Genomic DNA, 24884 nt, shown 5'->3' with positions numbered 1-24884 from the left:
TTGCTGGGTGAGTAGCTGGGGATGACATCAGTGGTGGATGATGAGGCAAGTTCATTCACTGCTAAGAGAAGTGCTTCATTAAAGGTAGAGGGACCCCTGACCATTAGGTCGAGTCGTGACCGACTCTGGGGTTGCAGCACTCATCTCGCTTTATTGGCCGAGGGAGCTGGCGTACAGCTTCCGGGTCATGTGGCCAACATGACTAAACCACTTTTGGCGAACCAGAGCAGCGCACGGAAACGACGTTTACCTTCCCACCGGAATGGTATCTACTTGCACTTTGACATGTTTTCGAACTGCTAGATTGGCAGGAGCTGGGACCGAACAACAGGAGCTCACGCCGTTGCGGGGATTCGAACCGCGACCTTCTGCTCGGCAAGCCCTAGACTCTGTGGTTTAACCCACAGCGCCACCCGCATCCCAAGTGCTTCATTGCATCTCATGCAAATGCCAGCCCTGAGCCTCAGTGTGTCTTAAGACCGTGTTCTCTAGGAATGAGACTACAGAAATAAGTTAAAACATCAAAACCATTTCCAGGATATGAATGTTTTCAGTGATGGTCCAGTGTCATATTCTGCATTTGGTGTGATTTTCGAAAGCCTAAGGAAGAAAAAAGCATTACTTTGTCAGCACTCTGAGGAAGAGTTTATTACCAAAGCAGCCTGAGAAAGTGATATGAGTCAGGCTCCCAGCTCTAACTAGTGTTATCAGTGCTCCCATTTGCAAGATTTCCAAAGTAAACGAAAGTTAGGAACAAGCCAGATTACATCCGTACTAGCTAGAATACATTGAAGAAGCAATTTCTCAGGAGCTTTTCTAGGAGTTGATAGTTGAGGCCTGCCTTTAAAATAGTTATCTGATAAATCCCAGTTCAGTTTGTTATGAATGAAAATAGCATTGTTCAGCAGATGTCAATATGGTAGTGTAATCAGGCCTGAAACAAAAATTTCACTACATTGCGGGTGGGGTGGGGGTGGGATGCCAAAATTAAAGTTGTCTAATATTTCATTTTAGACTTGAAAAGCCTTATTAATGATTGTTATTTCAAATTTCAGCGAAGGTTGCTTTGGTGAAACTTACGTTAGCTGATTAAATGTGACAGAGCAGGTTTGTTGCTGTTTAGGAATGATATATTCTTATTTTATGTGCAGGTATGTGCAGCTGTTCTAACTTATTTAAGATACAAGATGCAAGACCAGAACTTTATGGCTGATATCAGTAGTGTGAGCTTCCAGAAATACCTAGATCCTGCCTCTGTATAAATAGGTGCATTTGCCAGACTATTTTGAATTGTGGAACAAGAAGAAATACAGATGTGATTCATTCATTCATTGTTTTTGTTGAGAATTTAAAAGCTGCACATCAAAATGACATGATTCAGAACTTTGGAATGCCATAGAGAAATGTTTGATTGTGAGGAATTCAGAACATTAGGTTATTTCTGACATTTTGTCCCTAAGTGCTTCTGGGAAATTATTTCTTAGAAGCCCCAAGGAACAAAATGCCATAAATAGTCATATTATATCCATAGTAAGGAAGAATGAATCTGTCAGTTTCGGTTCACTACTTTTCTAATTTTTCCAACCTTAAATTCTGTTTTCCATATTTCTGCAGCAATCTGCAATCTGTTGTTTTATCTTTTTCTAAAAAATTGAAAATACGTCAGCATTTTACTACAACTTACTCCTAATATTTGTATGCAGTTTTGACTTTTTAGAAGAAATTTCCCCTTGTAAAACATGTTTATATATTTTATGCACATTCTCCCCTAATACGTATCTTTTGTACATATTGTATGGATAGAGAACTGTATTACAAAATTCAGCATTTTGAAGGGTAGCTGTGTTTTCATTCACATATTAGTTCAAGAAGTGTGAATTAGGTAGTTTCTCATTAAATGCAAACAAAATAAATTTTCTCCTCCATTCCCAGAGTATATGCAAAAACAATATATTTATTTAATTTGATAATACAAGTACCATTTCCTGTCTGACATTGAATGTACCTCACTTATTTTCTTTCTTTCTTTCTTTCTTTCTTTCTTTCTTTCTTTCTTTCTTTCTTTCTTTGATTACTTTAGATGTGTTCTGCAGTAGCTACACAGTGGCCTGCTTTTATATATATATATATTTAAGCAAAGTGTGATACTGAAGCTTGAGTCAAAGAAACACCTTGAGCTGGAATTTGAAGAGTCACAGACAAAAAGTGAATAGAAAGCCATGCTTCTAGTACTTGTGCCATTTCTCACCAATCCAAAGGCTTCATGCAGCCTTCACTTTGGCCTGTGCAATGCCAGGCAATGTTGCACACCCTGTTCTCTTCTGAAGCTCTGAGCACACACAGTTCTGAATCACAGGGCAATCCTAATCGCACCTATTCAAAAATAAGTCCTCTTGACTTCAATGGAGTTTATTCCTGAGGTAAGTTGGGTACGGATTGCGGCCCTAGCCTCATTAGGAATAGGTCTTTTCTTAATGCCGTGAAGTTCTTGGTCTCTATGTCTCTCACCTGGGATGAGCATGAGAGAGGTGGTTATCTAGATTTGATGATCCAGATGTTGTGCCCAAAGTGGCTCACGACATATGAAGTGAACAATTAAGTACAACAGTTCAAATACAGTGGTACCTCGGGTTAAGAACTTAATTCGTACTGGAGGTCCGTTCTTAACCTGAAACTGTTCTTAACCTGAGGTACCACTTTAGCCAATGGGGTCTCCCACTGCTGCTGCACCGCTGGCGTACAATTTCGGTTCTCATCCTGAAGCAAAGTTCTTAACCCAAGGTACTATTTCTGGGTTAGCGGAGTCTGTAACCTGAAGCGTCTGTAACCTGAAGGATCTGTAGCCCGAGGTACTACTGTGTGTGTGTATATATGTATGTGTGTATATATATATATATATATATATATATATATATATATACACACACACACACACACACACACACACACACACACACACACAATTAAAAATAAATATCAATAAATACATACCAAACAAATAACCCACACAAGTTTGTATAAAACAATATAAATAAACCAATCTAATTTAACAGCTTAAAACTAAACAGGAGAGCAAATCTGGACTGAGCTTCAGTTTGTTGGCCCTCACCCATTATTGAAGCAAGACATGGGTCCAGCACATCCTCTACCACACCAGCAGATGTAAAGGAGAAGTGGAGCTGAGTGTCATCACCATATTGCTGACAACATAACTCTTAAACAGGAAATAGTAATTCAAGTAGGACCAGAACCACTGCAAAGCAGTGCCCCCACACCCAACTCTGACAATTACTCCAGAAGGAAACCATGGTCGACCAAAAGCTACCGAGAGGCCGAGGAGAATTAACAGGGACACATTTTCCTTGTCTCTCTCCTGACAGAGGTTGTCATACAGGGCAACCCAAGCAATTTCTGTGCCAAAACAGGGCCTTAACTCTGATAGAAATGTATCTAGAAAACTGGAAAGTATCTAGCCAACTGTCCCCTCACTGCTAGTTTTATCAGCCACAAAAGGCTGATGATACAAATGGAATACTGATTTTTGTACTTTGCTCAGCACTGCTGAGAAATGTTGAGAAATGATTTGGAACTTTCCAGTCAATGCTCTTCGCTTGATTATTAGGTTTTTATTTTTAATAAAATATTGGAGGCATATTTATGTGTGCACTGGCATTTTTTACATTTCAGAAGGCTCATGAGACTCCTTTGTCTGTTTTCATGATGAATTTAGGTAATGAAAGCCAGCACTGGAAAGAAAGCCAGTATGTTTGACCTTATACAACTCCTGCAGTTTCTTTCACACAGATAATATTTGCTGAATCTAGCTAAGAGATAATAGTGTGTATATTGGACTAAATGACTTTAAATCAGTGTAGTCCTAGCAAAGTCCAAGTGAAAAATGGAACCAATCACCATAATGAATGAAGTTTATTTGACTTCTTAAGCTCATGTTTCCTGTTAATTCTTCTCATTTAATAAGTAACCATTTAACTCACTCAAAAGGTCTATATTTTGGACAAACGTACCTTTCAAAATAGAATATAGCTTTCTTCTCTGCAATGGATTGAATAGTCCACATATCGCTAAATGTTAGTACAGATAGCAATATTTCTTTTTCATTCAGTGCCATAACAGCACTGTGAGAATTATTACATTTTAACTGAAGCTGAAAAGAAGCAGCATGTTACTAGCTGCCATGTGAATAATAAAGCTAAGAATTATTTGATTCTATTTTTATGTCCCAAGATAGCCAAAAGGCATAACTTCTGCACTGCAGATGGGTGGGGTAGAAATAAACAACAACAACATCTTTTCTCCAGCCCTACATTGCTACATCTCCTCTTTTCCCTTTATCCACCTGCTTCAAAACATTTTATTTTATTTTTTTAAATTTATACCCCACCTTTTCCCTGACACAGAATCAAGGAGGCTTACAGATAAAATAAAAACAGCTTAAAACTCAGGGGGAAATTATTTTAAAAAAACAATTAAACATTAACAGAATTAAAACACACAGAACCTATTAAAAACATATGTACAAATACAATAAAAAGTGGTAAAAACTGAATATTCTGCCCACAGCTCCCCTGTCACCAAAACTAGTTCTGCAGGTCTGTTTAAATGAGGATAGTTTGTGTCTTGAAGTTTTCACTGCAGACTTCAATTGCAAACAAGCAAACTACTAGTAATCAGAGATGTGCAGAACAAGGTGATGAAAATGCACAGATGAGGAAAACAAGTTGCAGGTTGTGACCTGAACGTATTCTGGTGCTGCATATTTTTTGATCTCATTTGAGAAGAGGTCCCTGAAACTCAGAGGTCAGGTTCTCTTGGGAGAGAGACTTGGGAAAGATATGTCCTTCTTCAATGGACACATTGGTGCCTCTGGAAAGAGAAGCCAAGGACAGGATGCCCAATGCCTAAGCAAATGTAGAGCCTCATGACAAGAGCAGGATGGCCATTCTGTAGAGTGTTTCTGTTTATTAGAAGCACCTTCTAATTTGTGCATTTTATAGGCAATACCTTCTGGAAGATTCCTCAAGCTCAATATCATATGAGGTAGCCAAATTTTGCACTTTAGTAATCAGGAAGCGTAAATCTCTTCTGTTGAATGGCACACTGCGAAGTTCCCTTGTGTAATCCTTTTTTTTCTTTTCTGATGTTGTTGTTGATTTCTTTTTGTTTGATCTTGTGGTGTTTAGTGTCACTGGCTTTTGCCGTAATAAAACTTGGTATGGTATAGGCAATAAATAAAAACACCGTGTTCTATATTCAATTGAGATTGATAGGCGAGACACACATATAGTAAAAATGAAATAAATGCATCCACAGGAAATAAAGGAACATTCTAATGCTAAGTACATTATTTGGATAGAGGTTTATTCGAAATTGACATACTTGTGTGTGACGATCTTAATCCACTAACACATTCAGTAGGATCAATGCATCAAAGCTTTTAAACTTCTGTTAGCCAACAATGCTAATTCTCAAAGCACCAGAAATTAGTTCTGAAACAGAGAGAGGTGGTAGAAGACAGTTTTCCATGCAGTGTTGGGAAGGCTGTGTTGTGTAAAAGAGACATTAGTCCTTCAGAGACTCGTCTATCAAATATATAGATTGACATTGGCTGCAAACCATAAAGCTGCACAGCTTCAGTTCATTTCAGTAAGGCATTAGTGATGCATGCCTCACAATAATTAGTAAGTATGAGCAGTAAGACAATGCCTGATGGATTGCAGCTGTATTTTCTTTAACAATGAAAACAGCCCAGAAAATGAAAAATTGCATTTAATAAAAGATACTGGGAAGGAAGTTGTTTTGGCTCAAACAATATTCTGGAACATTTAATGTAGAGCCAGTATTTACATGTCAGCAGTTCTAAATGAACTCCTAATGGTGATATAATTTGAGATATTTGGCACCTATCTGTCCTAAGATGTCAAGGAACTGTTTCCTTTAGTGTGACTTATGCAGAGTGGGGGTGGGGCAAAAGCACAACAGCACTGGTTTTTATGTCTTAAGTGTAACAGTGTCTCTGTTAAAAAAAATATTTAGGGCAAGTTTATATTAATTCTGAAACTGTGTCCAATTTTATTTTACCCGCACAATAGCAATGTAGTCATGAAGTTTTAGGGGAAAAAGACAAAAGAAGAAGATCCATTATTATATCTACTGCATTTAAAAAGGGGTAATCAGAAAAAAGATCAGGAGCTACTGGTAGATCTTTAGATGATTTTCAGTAGATCAACAAAGGTTTCTGGTTCCAAGCTGTTTAACAATAGCAACAACAAGACAACTTTCCCCAACTACATTTCACAGCTAAAACGAAGTCAATGAGGACTAGAGTGAGCTTTTGTGTGGATGGATTGTGAACTCAGTTCAGTTCTGGTCCTGAGAACAAATTCCTAGGTCAGAGGCACCCTATATTTTCAAGCTCTAGGATTTTGGCACCTGGCTCTCACTAGGAGATTCTGGAATTCTAGTAAAGAAATAAAGTAAACCTGACAACTCTGAAATCTTTCCACTCCTGATTTAAAGTGTCAGGGTCTCTCATTTTGTTCAGGGGTATTATTCTGGGCTAAGAGGGAGTGCTCTTTCATGCTCTTTCCACAACTTAAATTGTTTTTCATGCTCTTTCTACAACTCAAATTGTATGCCTGGCTTTGAAGCTATTTCATTTAGCCATTAGCCACAGAGCTGGGTGAGTGAAAGACCACTACAAGTACCTTTCTTTCTCTTCTCTTTGACAACTACTCCGTAATAGCTTCATGGTGTGTGAGTGTGTGTTGTGGGGGTAAATGGCTGATTTAAGTTAATGAATTGATAGTGGGAAGGGTTAGTTCCTCCCTCCCTCAGTCCAATAGTACTGATCACACATCCTCTTCAACTGCTTTCAATGAAGGAACGTTGGGAGTTGTTGATGATGGATCTCCAACTTTGGATTATTTTCCCCCACCACACAGCTGAGAGATATTAGTCATGAAACTGAGCATTTGGGCCAAGCAGGCTAAAGTGAAATAGGCACACTTAAGCCTATTGACTTGTTGGATCACGCCCCAAATCTAAATAGGTTAATTATTGTTTAAAAGAACTGTTATATAATGAATCTTTCAGAACATTTGTAGTACATTTGCAGAGTTCAATCAAACTAGACAAAATACAAAGCACACATCTTTTGATGGTGTGCGGAAGGGGATTAATGCCATTCATGCAATTTCCCCCACAAATGTTTCCTCCCACAATCTGCTATTTGCCTTGGGAGATAAACTGTTATTTGTGTTTCACCTTGAGGCTTGTTGGATGGAAGGCACTCCACAACTCCATGATCAACTGAATTGGTGGCACTGCTTGTGTGGTTCTCTTAGAGTCTTCCAGATGCCAAATGCTGAGTTGTGGTGGTGGTGGTTGACACTAGTCAGGCCACACACCTATGGCTTCACTCTATGGAATATGGTTTTGCCATCTTTCATGATAGCTTGGTTGAGGGAGTTGCTCTAGGGTGGTTTGGCAGGAGATTTCCCGCCTGGCAGAACAGGCTGTGCCTCACCACACTTCTGTTTGGATTCACACAAATTCTTCTATGTTATATTTTAATAAGTATACCCTTTCAAAAACCACAAATGTTTATTTATGGATTTTGGAGTTTATATATCACAGGTAATAGTGCTGATACCAAAGTTTAGGTACACCCAGTAGTCAGGACTGGATTAACTATTAAGCAAAATAAGCACATGCCAGTAGAGCCAGTGTGGTGTAGCGGTTAAGAGCAGTGGATTCGTAATCTGGTGAACCGAGTTCATGTCTCCGCTCCTCCACATGCAGCTGCTGGGTGACTTTGGGCCAGTCACACTTCTCTGAAGTCTCTCAGCCTCACTCACCTCACAGAGTGGTTGTTGTGGGGGAGGAGGGGAAAGGAGATTGTTGGCCGCTTTGAGACTCCTTAGGGTAGTGATAAAGCAGGATATCAAATCCAAACTCTTCTTCTTAGGACATCAAGGGAAGAGGAGCACCAGAATTTTTTTTCCATTGCCAGATTTTTAACATTGTTGTTGTTTAGTTGTTTAGTTGTGTCCGACTCTTCGTGACCCCATGGACCAGAGCACGCCAGGCACTTCTGTCCTCCACTGCCTCCTGCAGTTTGGTCAAACTCATGCTGGTAGCTTCGAGAACACCATCCAACCATCTTGTCCTCTGTTGTCCCCTTCTCCTTGTGCCCTCCATCTTTCCTAACATCAGGGTCTTTTCCAGGGAGTCTTCTCTTCTCATGAGGTGGCCAGTGGCTCATCAGGGTCCTTCCAGTGAGCACTCAGGGCTGATTTCCTTAAGAATGGAGAGGTTTGATCTTTTTGCAGTCCATGGGACTCTCAAGAGTCTCCTCCAGCACCATAATTCAAAAGCCTTAATTCTTCTTTATTAGAATTAAAGTCTCAAGACTTCTTTATGGCAGTCTTCTTTATGGCAGCCTTCTTTTTAACATTAATGGTCACAAATTGCTCTGCTGAGCATTCATTTTTTCAGTCAAACATGTTAAAAATCGCAACAGAACAACTATGCAACAAGGCCGGTTGGATACCTTATCTCTACTAAGTACTGAAGCAGATGCGTTACATAAGATTAGGTTTGAGGATCTGATCGAAGACTTGGCAATTAGAAAAATCAGGATAAAATTTTCCAATATAAATAAAGTGGAAGTATACCAAAATAAAATTTATTTTCCATCTTACTGTAGGTTTTGCTTCATTTTGAAAAATAAAACTTTCTTTTATAGTTTATTATTGTTTATACCTTGAATTAGATGTATATGGGGGCACGGAAATCTCTTAATTGCTTAGGGCCCCTAAAGGTGTTAATCCAGGCCTTCCAATAGTCATAACATGTCAGGAATAAAGAACACTATGCCTGAAATATGCAGCAACCCTCTAGCCCAACATCCTCCCCTGATTGGCCTATATTTTTCTCAAACTATGGTGCATGTAGTCTGTGAAAAGGAAACATGCATTCCATACTTAGGACTACACTGAAGAAAAGGTATAAATGTTTATAATTGTCTTTTCCCTAGAAAATCAGGCTTTATGCTTGTTTATCCTACACTTTGATTCCAGGTGCCTATATATTTTCCTACCAGGCAAATAAACAAAGAACTGGTGCAGGAGGAAAGCGTTGATCCCAGATCACCCACAATGTAGCCCTAATTTGGATCAGAGGCTTCTGTAGTTACTTTAAAAAATAATGAAGAATAAGGAGATGGTCTTGTGATAACTCCTCTTACATCTCAGAAACTTAGAGACTGAAATGAGACATATTTGGAGCCAGAGCCGCTGGCAATTTGCAATGCAATCATAGACCTGTCTGTTGAGAAGTAACCCCACGTGAGTTCAATGGCACCTATTATCAGTTAAGTGTAGATAGCTTTGCAGTCTTAGCCCATCTTTCTTAATAGCTTAAGTCACCTTAGAGACAGGGAAACTGTACAGTCTTTGCCTTCCATGTGGTTTGGAGATAAAATTAAGTAGAAGCATGCGAAATGAATCAGATTCCATTTATTCCCCCCAAGACTGAAAAAACCCTAGAGAGATTTGTTTATCTAAAAACACGGCACTAGAAATTTGTCTAGGCAGCTTAATTTTTAATCATTTTATTAGTTGATATGAACAAATTGCCTTTCAACTGTGCGAGTTCCCAAAGAGGAGATTGTGGGTGCTATCCTTCTCCCTTGTCCTCCTGATGCTTAAGGATAAACCATCGTTTGGCTCAGTGTGTAATCCAAACCTAGGCTATGGTTTGTTTCCTCAGGACAAGGCATCCATCTTTTTCTGCTTAGTGGTACCTAACAGGACACAAGTTGAAAGCTATGCATTGTAGTTCATAGACATGTTGAAGAGGCTGGTGCAAACCCCAAATACATCCCCAAATCCAGGCAATACCAGATTCCTCTGGCATTACTATTTGGAGAGGGTGTGTGTGAGAGGAATTGCAAAGACATTCACCACAAACTCCCTGGAAATCTTTACACGTCTCTTGATTTAATTTTGGACAGCACCCTTTACTATGAGATCTAGCTTTCCTTTTGACTTAATTTATCATATATACTATATATATATATATATATATATATATATATATATATATATGCGGGTGGCGCTGTGGTCTAAACCACTGAGCTTTGGGCTTGCTGATTGGAAGGTTGGTGGTTCGAATCCCCGCGATGGGGTGAGCTCTCGTTGCTCGGTCCCAGCTCCTGCCGACCTAGCAGTTCGAAAGCACGTCAAAGTGCAAGTAGATAAACAGGTACCACTCTGGCGGGAAGGTAAACGGTGTTTCTGTGTGCTGCTCTGGTTCTCCAAAAGCAGCTTAGTCATGCTGGCCACATGACCCGGAAGCTGTACGCCGGCTCCCTCGGCCAATAAAGCAAGATGAGCGCCGCAACCACAGAGTCAGTCACGACTGGACCTAATGGTCAGGAGTCCCTTTACCTTTATATATATATATATAGTAAAGGTAAAGGGACTCTTGACCATTAGGTCCAGTCGTGACCGACTCTGTGGTGTTGGTGGTTCGAATCCCCGCGATGGGGTGAGCTCTCGTTGCTTGGTCCCAGCTCCTACCAACCTAGCAGTTCGAAAGCTGCTATATATATATCAAAAGAGAGAATATTTAGGGGCATTATTTCAAAGCTTTTAGCCAGGAGAATTCCTAATTCTTAGCCAAAATAAATGGGCACCTCACTTAAACAATGTTTTTTTAAAAAGAATATTTTGTAACCACAAAATTACAATAACAAAATCCCCATCTCAACTGATTCACTTTTCTCCTTTCAATCTTAGTTGTGAACATGGCATAGAAGCCAAACTTAAATTTAGCAGTGTTAAAAGAGGATCAATGTTTGGCTCTGTATATTAAGAGAATACCTACAACAAACAGTTGAGCAACTTTAATGCTGTGCTGTTATGAAGTGGGTTTTATTTAAATTCCCTGTTTAAGATACTTAGCTTTATATTTCTTTCAAGTTATACAGCAATGTAGAAAGCATATGAGTGTTTATTCTTCCCTGTGTATATAATCTCCTTTATATTTGCAAAACATTACACACATGTAACAGTAAATATAACTCCATTATATTATGACCTTCAAAGGTCATTGGCAGTCAGTATTGTCCTACACAGTTGCTAAATAAACTTTGCATAAAAACACCATGCCACCTACCTGGCTGGATGCATTGAGATTGAGATACCTGTACTGACTGGTACAGGACTATAGGCCAAAATATATTGAGGGCACCAGCTTGGCAAAGGCTATTTTATACATATGCATATAAATGGAAGTTCTGAAGGAAATCAGCCCTGAGTGCTCACTGGAAGGACAGATCGTGAAGCTGAGGCTCCAATACTTTGGCCACCTCATGAGAAGAGAAGACTCCCTGGAAAAGACCCTGATGTTGGGAAAGATGGAGGGCACAAGGAGAAGGGGACGACAGAGGACGAGATGGTTGGATAGTGTCTTCGAAGCTACAAACATGAGTCTGAACAAACTGCGGGAGGCAGTGGAAGACAGGAGTGCCTGGCGTGCTCTGGTCCATGGGGTCACGAAGAGTCGGACACGACTAAACGAGTAAACAACAACAACAACATAAATGGAAGGCCAGTATATAGCTAACTTTATTGTTAATTAATTTGTCCTGGTGCAGGGATTGTGTGACATACCCTCAGGTCAGAAAATCAGCAGTATTGGAGTGCACACGTGCCTCTGTGATCTTTTCACATCTCTGATGAACCCAGCATTTGGGCAACAGTGTATGAGTTAAAAATACGTTTTGAATCAGGAGTGGGGAACCTCTTGTCTTTAGGCCAAACTTGACCTGGCAGGCTTCTTCACTTGGCCCATGAAACCCTTTTCCTGAAACCATGTTCAGCTGTTCCACATCTGACATCATATGGGACATTAGCTGGCAAGCAGGTAAAGATGCAGCTGCAGAAGGCAGGATTAATCCTCTAGCAGATAATTCCACAGGCAGTGTGCCACTACCAAGAAGGCCCTGTCTTGCATCAGCACCCAGTGTGCTATGCTGGCTGGTGGGACCATGAGAAGATCTCCCTCAGATCTTAAGGCTTGGGCCAGCAGATGTTGGCTTTGTGTAGGCAAAGCCCTACAGCTTCCATAAAACTGTGCTGCCAATTCCCAACCCACAGACCCACTCCGAGAGGATGCCACTGTTGGTAGTATCCAAAGCCAATGAGAGATCAAGGAGTTGTTTTTCACCCCTCTCTCTTTCAATAAAGGTCAGGGCAACCAAAACTGTTTCACTGCTGAAACTAGATCTGAAGACATAGCCCATAGGAAGCTGAGCCAGATCATTGATCTCCCTAGCTCAGGGGTGGGGAACCTTTGGCCCTCCAGATGTTGACTCTCATCACACCTAGCATGCATGGCCAATGGCCAAAGATGAAGTTGCGAGTTTAGTTCAGCAACATCTGGAAGAACAAATGTTTCCCACCTGTGAGCTAGCTCAGTATTGCCTACACTTGACTTGCAGCACCTTCCTAGGGCAGATATGGATTTTGGCTAACATCTGTGCATACGGCTTCCTGTGGGAGTGCCCTGGATGCAGAGTAAACAGGAGTACGCACACAGCCTTAATTAGAAGAGGCACCCATATTGAAGCTTCACCGTTCAGCCATTAGCTATATAGCTGAGTGGGAGGCAAAGGAGAGATACGAACGTGAGGTAGGCATGGACTTTGCTAAAGTGTTTTATCTCGTCGTCAGCACTGCCGCTATAGTGAAATAAAAGCAGCCTAATTAGGCACACAATTTCCTCTAGCGTGCACATTCTCCTGGTGCCTGATCAGGGTTCCTAATTAGTAACACGGCACCTTTCAACTATGGTTTATTTGACAGTAGGAATGAAGCTCAGTAACCTTATGCATTATACTCTCTAACGGATAGGGAAAGAGAGCCATCTGGTGGTAGGCTTGCCATGATACTGATAAGTAGACTGTGCTTGTGAACAGAGTAGCATTAGGTGACATTCTCAGGAAGTGATAAGATGTGAAATAAAACCACATAATGGATACACACGGCATATTTGGAAGCGATTCACATGGAGAAGAGATGGCATGTCCAGTGTTGTTGGTCTTAATAGCTTATAATTTCTATTTTCTGCTGACGTAGGCCACCCAATAACCCAGTCGGAGAATGCATGAGAAAGGTCCAAGAAAACTGCTTAAAGAAACTTTTGTGTGCTTTTTAATGTCCATTTATAAAAAATAAGTCTACACTTACTCCAGTCTTCGGTGCATATTTATACTAATTTATGACACTGATCCTAGCTGATTTCTTCCCAATTTTCAGGCGTGTAAATGCGCCAAGGTAAATGGTGTTGTAAATGATTTGGAAAATGTGGCAATTAAACAATTGCAAATGTATATGCCTATATAATTCCAAGGTTACAGACTGTGTGACAGAAAGCCAAATAACGTCTTATGTGGAAAAATCTGTGATTGGATCTCCAAACATAATTGTCTTCATCTAAAAGTAACTGGGGGGGGGGGATGTCCTGATTTTGATAATATCATGTACCCCAAGAACTGCCAAGAGATGCACAGGGGGGAAGTACTACTAGGAAAAGAAGGGAGAGTATTTTGCTACCACCATAAAAGGATCAGGTCATATGGAAAAGTTTCATCATAATAAAGTTTGGACTGCTTTCAAACAACCTGTTTTATTGACTATTCATCCTGATTTGTTTGCACAAAGTTTGCAGGGAAGTTTGATGTTTACTATTTCGTGAGCATTTTCCCCAATCTGTTTCAACAAAGTTGTTATCTGGAATGTAAGCTGTGGCTAATTCATCAATCTATTTATATACTAAAAACAGTGCTTTCCCCCCCCAAAAAAATGTTTAGGGGTACTCTCATTTTGACTCAAGAAAACCACCATTTTATATTTTAAATCAGGGAAAATAAATACAGTAAATGGACAAAAGTACAGAGATTCACAAAATGTTTAGGGGTATGCGTCCCCCTACTTCGCCCAGAAAAAAGCACTGACTAAAAAGAACCGCACACATGAAAAACTTTTTAAACTGATCACTTTAGTTTCTCTTTTATCTAAATTTCATTATCTCATGCTGTAATTCTGTACTCACTTACCTGAGACAATGTCCCATTGAGTGCACTGTGCTTACATGTTCAACCTCTAAGTGAAAATGTTGAGGTTTGCAATGTTCACACGCTGATTCCATTGTGTCCACATAATAACTGCTACATGAAATCATCATTTCTATTCTTCACAACTTCTGCTTATCCCATACAATAATAAAACTGCATATTTTTCTACTTTTTCAATCAGTGAAAACATCTTAAATTTTTTTAATATGCTGTAAGCTGCCCAGAGTGGCTGGGGAAACCCAGCCAGATGGGCGGGGCATAAATAATAAAATTATTATTATTATTACTATTATGAATTGCAGGTTCAGTCCCTATATGGGGCAACTGCATTGGAGTGGGCTGGACTAGATGATTCCCCAGGATCCCTTTCAAATCTACAATTCTATGATTCTATATAATGTGTTTATATTATGTTCATGAATGTATGTGCTTTTATGCACACTTTCCCCCTAATATATGCATTTTTGTAAACAGAGGTTGGAGTACCCTGTTGCAAAATTTGGATAAGTACACATTTCGAAAAATGGCTGTTTTTCAGTTCTTACATTGTTTTGGAAAGTACTAATTTGATAGACAAAGAGTGAAGTGAATCAAATTTTTTCCTTGTTGTTGCTGGAGACTGAATCCAGAGTTAAACTTACTTAAAGTTTAAAAGGTACTGGTATTTGGAGGATTTCAGCCCATGCATCTTCTTTCAGGATAACTGCTTAGACAAGCTGATGTGCATGGACTATTGCTTTTGTAGACAAATTATTCACCTCATGGCACCCACATGACATGCATACATTATTTTTTAATATTTCCTTAGAAGCATCTCCCACTCTGTAGTGAAGCCCCTGAACTTAAGAAGGCACTTGGGTATTGGGTACTGAGTGTTGCTCATCGTGGGAATTTCCATATTAGCTGCTCTTGAAGGAGGTAGTTCACAGGATTTTTGTTTATCGTTTCCTCTCATGTTTGCTCCTGTTTTTCCACCAGAAAAAGCATTCCTTTCCCTGACCCCAGATTGTTTTCTAAATATTAGCGATTTGACACTCAATAGTCAGTGCTTAAATTGTGTTAACAGTCTGAGCAGAGTCTTGAAAAATGGTAGCTTTTATTCTTGTTTTAGAACAAAATATATACAGTTACATGAACACCATAGGCAGCACACAACTTAATACCTCTGTCAGCAGAGCATGTTAGCTGTAGTGCTGAATATAGGAATACAAGAAAGAAAAGGAGTTTAATTAAACTCATGCATGATACTTTTCATTGGATTTTACTGAAAAGAAATACTTCTAGACACAAATTGGTATTTGCTGCTGTCTAGACAGAACTCACAGGATGATATGTTTAAAAATCACAGACAAGTCATTAACACACTAGTATAACCATATATATTTTTTTGCTCTCACCTTTTAAGGAAGCTTGGCTCACTATCACACAAGCTACTGTATATAATGTTTAAACTCCATGTTAAAAGCTTATGGCACAGTTTCTTTTCATGTGGCTCACAATTAAATATCCATAGAATGTCAAAATTTACGCAGTTCATTTCATCCATTGATACTGTCCTGTTATAGGTTGACGTTTGCTAACTTAAGGAATGGCTCTTGCATATTTCATGGAGATGAAAGTGAAGAAGTGCAATAAATATCAAAGCATATCAAGAATACAGCATGAGCCAGCATTTCATGGCCTTTAACCCAACTATTTCCCTCAGTCTCATCTGTTTGCACAAATATTCCAAACTGATAATGGTTACGAGACCACTGTGCAATGTATGTTTTGCCAGGAGGCACCATTCTGTAACCTCTGCAAAAAGAAGAAGCTCCCGTACAATAGACACATCCCAAAACCTGTATGCACATCTTTGTATTTCCATATAAGTTAATTTGCAAAATAGATTTCAGAGCTGTTTTGAAAGCAAACAAAAACACCATTAACTCAATGTTCTCTTATCAAACTAACCTCTGTTAGTACAGATTCTGCATTGAGTTACAAGATTATTGTAAGAATTACTATGAAGCAAATTTTGGAGAGCTATCAATGCATTGAAGCAAATTCTACCCCAACTGAGAATTGGAATTACATGTGGAGGGTTTATGTTGTGCTCTTAGTCTTACTGACTATGTCACTTTCTTGCAGTTACAATTTAAGCTGGGCTGAATGATAATAACAAACAGTTCTTTCATCTAGTAGAAAATATCATGAAGTAAAAATACAATTTTTATTTTTAAGGTTAGAGAATTTATTACCCCCAAAATATTTTTAATCTAAATATTTCTTAACCCTAAAGAATATTCCTTAAAATGATTACTTATCAGTGCTGTAACAGGCAGAGCTATGTCGTATTAGCATTTGTCTTTCCTTATGTCTAAAGTGCACGTTTAGATTGCTTTATAGAACTCTACCTGGTATTACACAGACAAAATATGTGCTTTTAATAAAGATTTGTATCAGTACTCTCAAATATAAAAAATTATAATAATGCCTAAAATAAAACTCAATGAAGAAATATATATGATTAAAATGGACCTGGTGGGAAACAAGACGTTTATTTTGTAACATCTCCAAGCCCATTTAAACAAATGGTACATGCACTCAAAACTCCTCTAGCTATTTTAAATACTGGGTCATATTTCCCTCTGAAATAACACCTCTTTCCCTCCACTTATGGAAGCTTCATGGTGAATGAGAAGCAATAGCACATTAGCTGCTATACTTAGTAGTACAACCATACAACTTTACGATATCTTGCATCTAAATGTGTACTAAGCTGGCAAGAATTGAGCTGCTTTAAATTCAGGAGACTGATAATAGTGTGATATGCCTGCAACACAGGATAAATTGTAATGAAATCGTTCCTCGTTCTCCCTTAACATTTTATGTGGTTATAATCTATAAAAGAAGCCAGATCCAGGCCTCCAAATTTCAGGTCAGATATCAGTGCTTCATATGAAGCTGCTTTTATGCCTGATCAAATCATTTGTCAATCAAGCCCAGTATTGTCTAGTTTGACCTATAGAAGCTCTCCAGGGTTTCCCTCAGAAGTTTTTGATATGCTTTCTGCCTGATACTTTTAAATGGAGATACCAGGGACTGGACCTTGGACCATCTGCTTGCAAAGCTTGTGGTCTTCCAATAAACCATGTCCCATCCTCCATGGCCACACAGAAGACAGAGTGACTAATGCTGTCCTGAGCATTAGTGTGCACCTCAAAGCTAAGTTTCTTTGTGCTTGTTCCAGAAAGAGTGCCTGCATGGTTACCTATAACTTCACTTTCCACTCCTTCAACTCTCTGATGGAAAAATCTAAATATCTGCCTGCCATGTACCAGCTCAGGAAGCAGGACATGCTAGTGATCAGAAGAGATCAACTGGATTTCATCATGGTAATCTAACAACAATTAAATTGAAATGCATTTCCCATTGCACGGTCTTATGACCAAATAAATTGTTTTCAAAACATCCTGTGGTACCTTCTTCCGCATATTCTACAAACAATGCTCTCAGTGAGGTTTTTTTTAATGTCCTCAGGTAAAAAAAGTAGGCTCTCATCTCAATTGGTGTCTAACATAAATTTTAACAACCTAGTGGTCAATATTTGCGTTTGTGCATCTCCTGCAATGCCAGTGGGCATTGATCTCTGTCTGCCCCATTTCAAAGCACTTTTTAGGTGGGGCAGCACAGATTAAAATTGTGCCCAAAATACATTAGGTATGCTGTTCCTTTCGGGGAAGAAACTACGTAGCCACAGTAGGGAGAATCTGAGTGTGTAAACTGGATAGTGAAGTGTTTGCATATGTTCCATAAGGATATAATAATGATACTTGCCTAAGATAACTGAGCCCTTTGATCATAATTTGGGGCTGATAAGGTCATTCATATTTCCATATGGATGTGGACTACAAACAGTTCTTGTGTTAGTGGACTCCGTAATAAATAATAATATTTAGAGAGTGGAGTAGGAAACAGAATCCTATTCATGTGGCTAATACATGAATGAGAGGTAGAACTACTATGCTGTCCTTTATGTTGTGCATACATGTCCAGTTTTGCACCCTGAAGGTCTTAAGGTGGAATCAAGCAAACCTTAAGCAAACCCAATGTAGTTGGAAGCCCTGATCACATACAGGACCTACACAAGTACAACATATGGGGCTGAAGACATGGAGGTAAGGACAAGCAATAGGGTCCCTATCAATGCATTAGCTGTCTCCATGGAAATACTAATGCCTGGAAGGGGTTAGAGACTGAAAGAGATAAATTCCACATATCTCCACCCATGAATGTTTTGAGCTTCACATATTTCCATATGGCACATAAGAATCCATGGTTCATTTAAGACAGCATTTTGGTTCCAACAAAAGCCAGTCGGATGCTTCTATTCATGAAAGGGCTCGTCTACAATTCCACTCGTCCCATGTCTAGAAAGCATGGGTCCAAGTGGGTTCCCACTTTCCCCATGCTTTCAAGGCAGGAATCTGAGTGGTTTTGCTTTTGCTCTTTCATGCTAAATCAGGAAAAAAATGGGAATCTGTGGAAAACGTGATTGCCGTTTGTTCCACATCAGCACTTTACTGCAGCCTTGTTTAGAGGTTGCGAAGTTGCATCTGATTTTTGTTGTTGCTTTTTTTGTGTGTGTGTGTGGAGGGGCATGAAATTCAGCCATTCTGGTGTCTTGTGCCTCCTCCCTTATCCACGACTTCCAACACTAATTTCTTCTGGGTTCGTTCACAGGCAAAATAATGATCACCATGTTGCAAAACAGTGACATCAGATCAAAAGTGTTGCCCAGTTGCCTAGGCAATGCAGATACACTTCTCTGACTTTCTGTACTTTGCTGCCTGCATGACAGTGATTGAAGATAGGAAGAAATGTCCATTTGACTAGGAAATGTGGGGATGCTTCATTATCTTCCGGCAATTTGCTGGAGATCTTCCAATTTTCTGGCAAATGGTTCTTATCATCATGACTGTGAGCAGCCATGAATAACAAAATTGGTGTAAATTGGATTCTCCCCCCTGCTGGGGATTTCACACACTGGATATGTCCTAATTCACCCCAGAATTTTGCAGTGGCTGATGCTTCATCTCAGTCCCAGCCGTAGCACTATAGGGTGTATCTAACATAGAGCCTGCAGTAACCTGAATACAGGGGAAACATGTTTGCTAACTTTTGTCACTTTGCTAAAATCACTGGGGGGGTTGTAACAGTGCACTAAATCCATAAGAAGCATTAGTTTGTCTGACAGGGTCTGCAACACCATTCCTGGATTTATTTGTGTGATAGGTCGTCATATGCCTGCTGGTATTTTAGACTTCATAAAATAGGCACTAGTGGGTTGCTGGTATTTTTTGGTGGCATGAGACAACACAAAACCTTCCTTTATCATTCTGCATTGTAAAGAAGTGAAATGAATTTGATGATATGCCCTTATGCCCCAACTTTATCCCATTACCTGCACTCTATATTCAATGAAAAATAATTTTGTGAGTAAAAGTTAAAACTTAGTTTATAATGCTTTGTGCGGAACATTCCCCTAGGGCAGGTTAAAGGTTATATCTTAGTATCACACTCACGGCTTATGAACTGGGAAATACTGGATTTTCTCTGTAGGGCTGCTTGCCTCCACTCTTTCAAACTCACCACCTTTCCCATAGATTAGGCACCTCATCCTGTTCAAATAGAAACCATTCGTATCCTCAATAGGCATGCCTAACTTTTTATGTTGAGTTACCAAAGTAGTATGGCCGCACAATCTGTGACTACTGGAAAGAAATCTGAGAGGGCTCCCCCCTTTTTTTCTATTCACAGCCCTAGAGTGTCTGTAGAATTCTGTTGTGTTCAGAAATTGTACAAAATTCATTTGCACGAATATTTACTTAGATTTAGTAACGCATTTTAAATCCGTAACCTTTGTATTGATCACACTGAAGGCAGATTCAGAAATGTATAACTGAGATTGCACAGTCCGCACAGACTGGCCACGCCACCTCAAGTTTTGCATTGGGAATCATTTGTTTGAAAGTACTTGCTCAAGAAAATATCTCCTGACACCAATATAAAACTATGTTAGAGATGTTTTTCACACAGGGCACAATTTGCATATGGTTTCCACCCACCCATACTTAAATGGATCTATTTAAATCAAATTTGCTTTTCTTTTTTCTTTTTTTCTTTTTAAAGTCATTTTAGTAAATATTTCTATAACAGACACATTACGGAAATAGTCCTGTATCACATTTGTTCTTATTTAAAAATCAAAGTAAAACTTCAGCTTTGATTTTCTTTTTCCTTCAAAGCAGCATGTTTTCTCTCCCCTCTCTGGTGTTCAATAATAAACTCTTGTGGTTTTTCTGTTGGCACATTTTCAGAACATATATCATTCCACTGCATTAGATATGCTGTAGAGCAAATATATTCTGTCTTTGCTGATGAGAACTGTCTGAAGAAACAAAAAACAGTTTCTAGGTGCAAAGTTCTATTCTATATTTTCTTTTAAGCCTATAACATAATATATAATTATTGAGAGAATTAATTTAAAGGACTGTGCAATTCTAGAAAAAGGAAATAAATTTCCTTAATTTAAATATCAAGATGAAACACCACACCAGGAGGTGTGCTAGATTTTACTTCCACCATTCACACTGGGGCCCTGCAAACTACGCCCAATCAGGGTTTCCCAACTACGCAGAGCAGATATTGGGAAATGTGGGTGGGTGGAATTGGGAGGGAAGGGAACAAGAGCAATTCCTATTTGTGCAAGTGACAGTCAGTTGCACAAATAGAATGCCATAGTTGGCTATCCGGTATCTTCATAGAAAGGTTTTCGTTTCCCCCAATTTTGTTCTAGCACTTCTTTTGACGTTGTTCAGCACATATGTATGTAAAGTCAGTTAAAATAAATGGGAGCTACATATGATTTTCTTCATGTTTACCTGGAAGTAAGTTGAACTGATTTCAATGACACTAACTTCCTAGTGTATATTATGTGTATATTACAGAATCAAATATGCACCACTGTCCCATAATTTCAATAGCTTTAAGCATATTTAACCTTCATGGAACAAAATCCTCTCCCTCTCCAGGGCCCTGGAGGTGACAATACTCATTTGAGTGACTCAGAATATCTGACCTCACATCCTATCATGTAGAATCTATGTTACATTTTAGAGTAAATACCAGAAGCAAGTGATCTGTTTACTCAACAGAAGGTCTAGCCTGCTGAGTCATACTCTCTGTACTGGTAAAGGATGTGATTAGACAGTTTCCTGCCTTGAATGCACAGAGAAATTTCGCCAAGGCATACTTTTTCTTTTTATAAAATGGCCAGCAATCAACAAACTGCTTATTCCAGTGCAGAATTGAAGCCTCACCAGAAACACCAGCAGCATTTCACAGAGTAAGTGGTTTGTGGATTGTGTCATTATGAAGTATTTTATATGAGATTTCTCTCTTTAATGTGCAGCCTAATATATGCTTGGTGTTTATTATAAAAGACATTGGCAGTGTCTTTAAATTGAGAAAATGTGCTTTGTCACTTAAAGGGAAACTTCTTTTTTAAAACACCCCCCCCATGGCAAATCTTGACATAAAGTTTAAAGGAAACTTTAAAGTGGAATAGCATTTCTGTTAATATGGCACTTTGCTGCGAGAAACATCAGAAAATACTATACCAATATGGAACAGCATCTATAAACACATTGGCAGTAGAGTTTTAATTTAGAACGTTGTGGTGTTTCTTTGCAAAAGCTGGCTACTTTTAGCTAATAAGAAGTTGAATCGCTGTTGCAGCAGATATTGTAGCTTCTTCGGATTCCACTCTTCTATCCTTTTGTGACTTTGCATAGCAAGTCAAATGTGATTTTTTCCCTCCACGCCCTTTATGAGCCAATCAGTATTTGTACCATAGTAATAGAGAACCAGAACCGTTAAGCACTGGAAACCTTAATCTTGTTTTTGGTGAATGTCCTCGTGCCGAACAATTTTGTAGATGACCCAGTAAAAAATGTTGAATATCAGAAAGGCTAGTGGGAAACAGGCTCGGGAGATGGTGTCAATTTTCTTGGCCCGATCAATGAATACCTTCCTCATGTCTTCAGGGCTTTTTGGTGCAGGTTGAACTGGATTGTTTGGTGCTTTTGGAACCACTCCATCTTTTGCTTGTATACATGGTGGCCCCATTCCATAGCCTGTAAAACTGAACCGATTTTCTCTTGAATCTTCATCCTGTAAAAATAAACAAACAGGAAAAGTCTTCACCTGGAAATTCTAACAACTGAAATCTTCGAGACCCTTTATATCATTATTCAAAAAAATATTAAAATATTAAAACTATCGCTCTATATCCTCCCCGCCCACAATATAATCAGCTGCTGCAAATGCAGTAATACCAGTAGCCCAACTACTGCTGTGTTGGCTGCAATTTGATTTCTATTTGAGTCGCAATTCAATAATTCTAAAGTACTCGTTGGCTGTTTCATCTATGAAGCATGTATCCTGGTTCCATCAACTCCTTCAAGCTTCTTGCATTGAATGAAATTGTCTGAATGGAGATTGTAAGCATGGCCAGTTGAACATCTTTTCTGCGATCTGGTGGATTAACATTCATCTAACAGAAACCCCTAACAGAAACCCCTTCTGACCTTCCTGTCCAATGTGGAAGTCAATTGCAGGGGTTGTGGAGCAGTATGCTCTCCTTTCTGTATTGACTAAAACAATTAAATCTACATATCTGCATAGGGCTTTTGACATCTGCCCATGTGAGAAATTTTAAAATCCAGTATCTGTTCCTGCCTGTCACTGAGTATTATGTTTCTTAGGATGTTATCTTACATCTGCCTATAGATGATCTTGTTAGCTGTAGCCAGTGCTATTTTTCTAGAAAAAGAAGTGCCGGAATTCACCACAAACACCTCCCTTGTTATGTTAAAGAACAAGGCAGTGGCACTCACCTGAGAAGTGCCAGAACTGAGTTCTGGCAAGTTTCAGCTGAAAAAAACTGGCTGTAGCTGGATAGATTGTAGCTTTCAGTTGCTTGCTGCAGTGGAGGATAGTATATAATAATCACACCTCTCATAATAACTATGTTAACTTGTGATCCTGGGCTAGAACTGGGCTGTTACCAGGATACATGCAATAATAGTTAATGGCTTAGATGACCATTACAAGTGTGTACAGTGGTACCTCAGGTTACAAACTTAATTCGTTCTGGAGATCCGTTCTTAACCTGAAACTTCTTAACCTGAGGTGCGCTTTTGCTAATGGGGCCTCCCGCCGCCGCCGCGTGATTTCCGTTCTCATCTTGGGGCAAAGTTTGTAACCCGAGGTACTACTTCTGGGTTAGAGGAGTTTCTAACCCGAAGTGTTTGTAACCCGAGGTGTTTGTAACCCGAGGTACCACTGTACTTGGTTCAGATGGATACCGAATTTTGGATTGAATCAGTAAGATTCAGAGAGATTTGGGGATCTTCCAAGGCAAAGTGGGTCTCCTTTGAACTGAGCTGCTCCTGAAGCATCAAATAGACTCAGATTGTTGGTCTCTTTGAAATTTCAAGTGTCCAATGCAAATATCTTTTTTTGCATAAGGTCAGGAAGGGGACTTTAGTTTTCTTTCTGACAGATCTACCTTCCAAAGTGTGAATAACTTTTCTACATTAGGAGTGATGAAAAAGAAGGAACTGACTGTTCTCAACTGAGCATAATTTTCCCCGCAAAACCCACAAACTGCTTTTATTGATCGCAAGTCCTTATCCCCTGCACCAATTAATTCTCCTGAAATGTTACCAGTTACTGATCTGCAAGCATTTCTACAACATTTGCTATTTTCATACAAACTCTGCCCAAACCCCAGGAAGGTAAGCAAATCCTTTTCTTCATTTAGCTCTCTCCCATTCAAAGGCACTCAACACAAAAAATGTTGCACCTTTGCTTTTGAAATCTAGCATTTTTGAAAACCTAGAAGCACCTCTTTGACATATACTGCTTTCATTTTTTTAAAAGATATTTATTGAGATTTTACAAACAAAGAAAATTACAATATAAGAAAAGGAAAATAAAAAAAGACAAAGAAAAAAGATACAAAAATACAGGAAAAAATAAAAAATATGTAAAAAATAAAAAAACAATTAAAAACAAATCAAACTTTTCATGTCTTATATTTCAATTACTCGTTTCCTGACCTCCTCACACCTCCCTTTTTTGTATTCCAGTTCACATAGTTAATTCAGCAAATCCTTTCCCTCTTTGTTTTTATCCTAATTATAAATCTTGACATGTTAAACATCATATTTTCATCTAATTATCAACCCTTTTTTGCATATTCTTTTAATTTTGTTACTAAAACCATCTCATTTCAATCCTGCATCATTTTAACATTCATTAATTTTATAGTGTTTCTGCAGATAGTCTTTAAATTTCTTCCAATTTTCTTCCACCAACTCTTCTCCCTGGTCACGGATTCTGCCAGTCATTTCCGCCAATTCCATATAGTCTATCACTTTCATCTGCCATTCTTCCAAGGTGAGTAGATCTTGTGTCTTCCAATACTTTGCAATAAGTATTCTTGCTGCTGTTGTAGCATACATAAAAAAAGTTCTGTCCTTCTTTGGCACCCATTGGCCGACCATGCCCAGGAGAAAGGCCTCTGGTTTCTTCAGAAAGGTATATTTAAATACCTTTTTCATTTCATTATATATCATTTCCCAGAAAGCCTTAATCTTTGGGCACATCC

At 39.0% G+C, this 24884-nt stretch overlaps 1 protein-coding gene across 3 annotated transcripts in view; it reads right to left on the bottom strand.

Moving 5' to 3' along the window:
- Positions 1-20972: 20972 nt before the first annotated feature.
- The window catches only part of GLRA3 (glycine receptor alpha 3), an 80904-nt gene continuing 76992 nt past the window's right edge, over positions 20973-24884 (bottom strand). For all 3 annotated transcript variants that reach the window (XM_053402829.1, XM_053402827.1, XM_053402828.1), the window contains one exon: positions 20973-22381. In XM_053402829.1, the coding sequence (XP_053258804.1) occupies positions 22100-22381 (282 nt within the window). In that variant the 3' untranslated portion in view covers positions 20973-22099. The remainder of the gene's footprint in view (positions 22382-24884) is intronic.

This window comes from Podarcis raffonei, chromosome 9, assembly GCF_027172205.1.
Source record: "Podarcis raffonei isolate rPodRaf1 chromosome 9, rPodRaf1.pri, whole genome shotgun sequence".
NCBI classification, from domain to species: Eukaryota; Metazoa; Chordata; class Lepidosauria; order Squamata; family Lacertidae; genus Podarcis; species Podarcis raffonei.
Note: the sequence above shows the minus strand (reverse complement) of the source record. Positions and strands in the feature narration are given on the sequence as shown.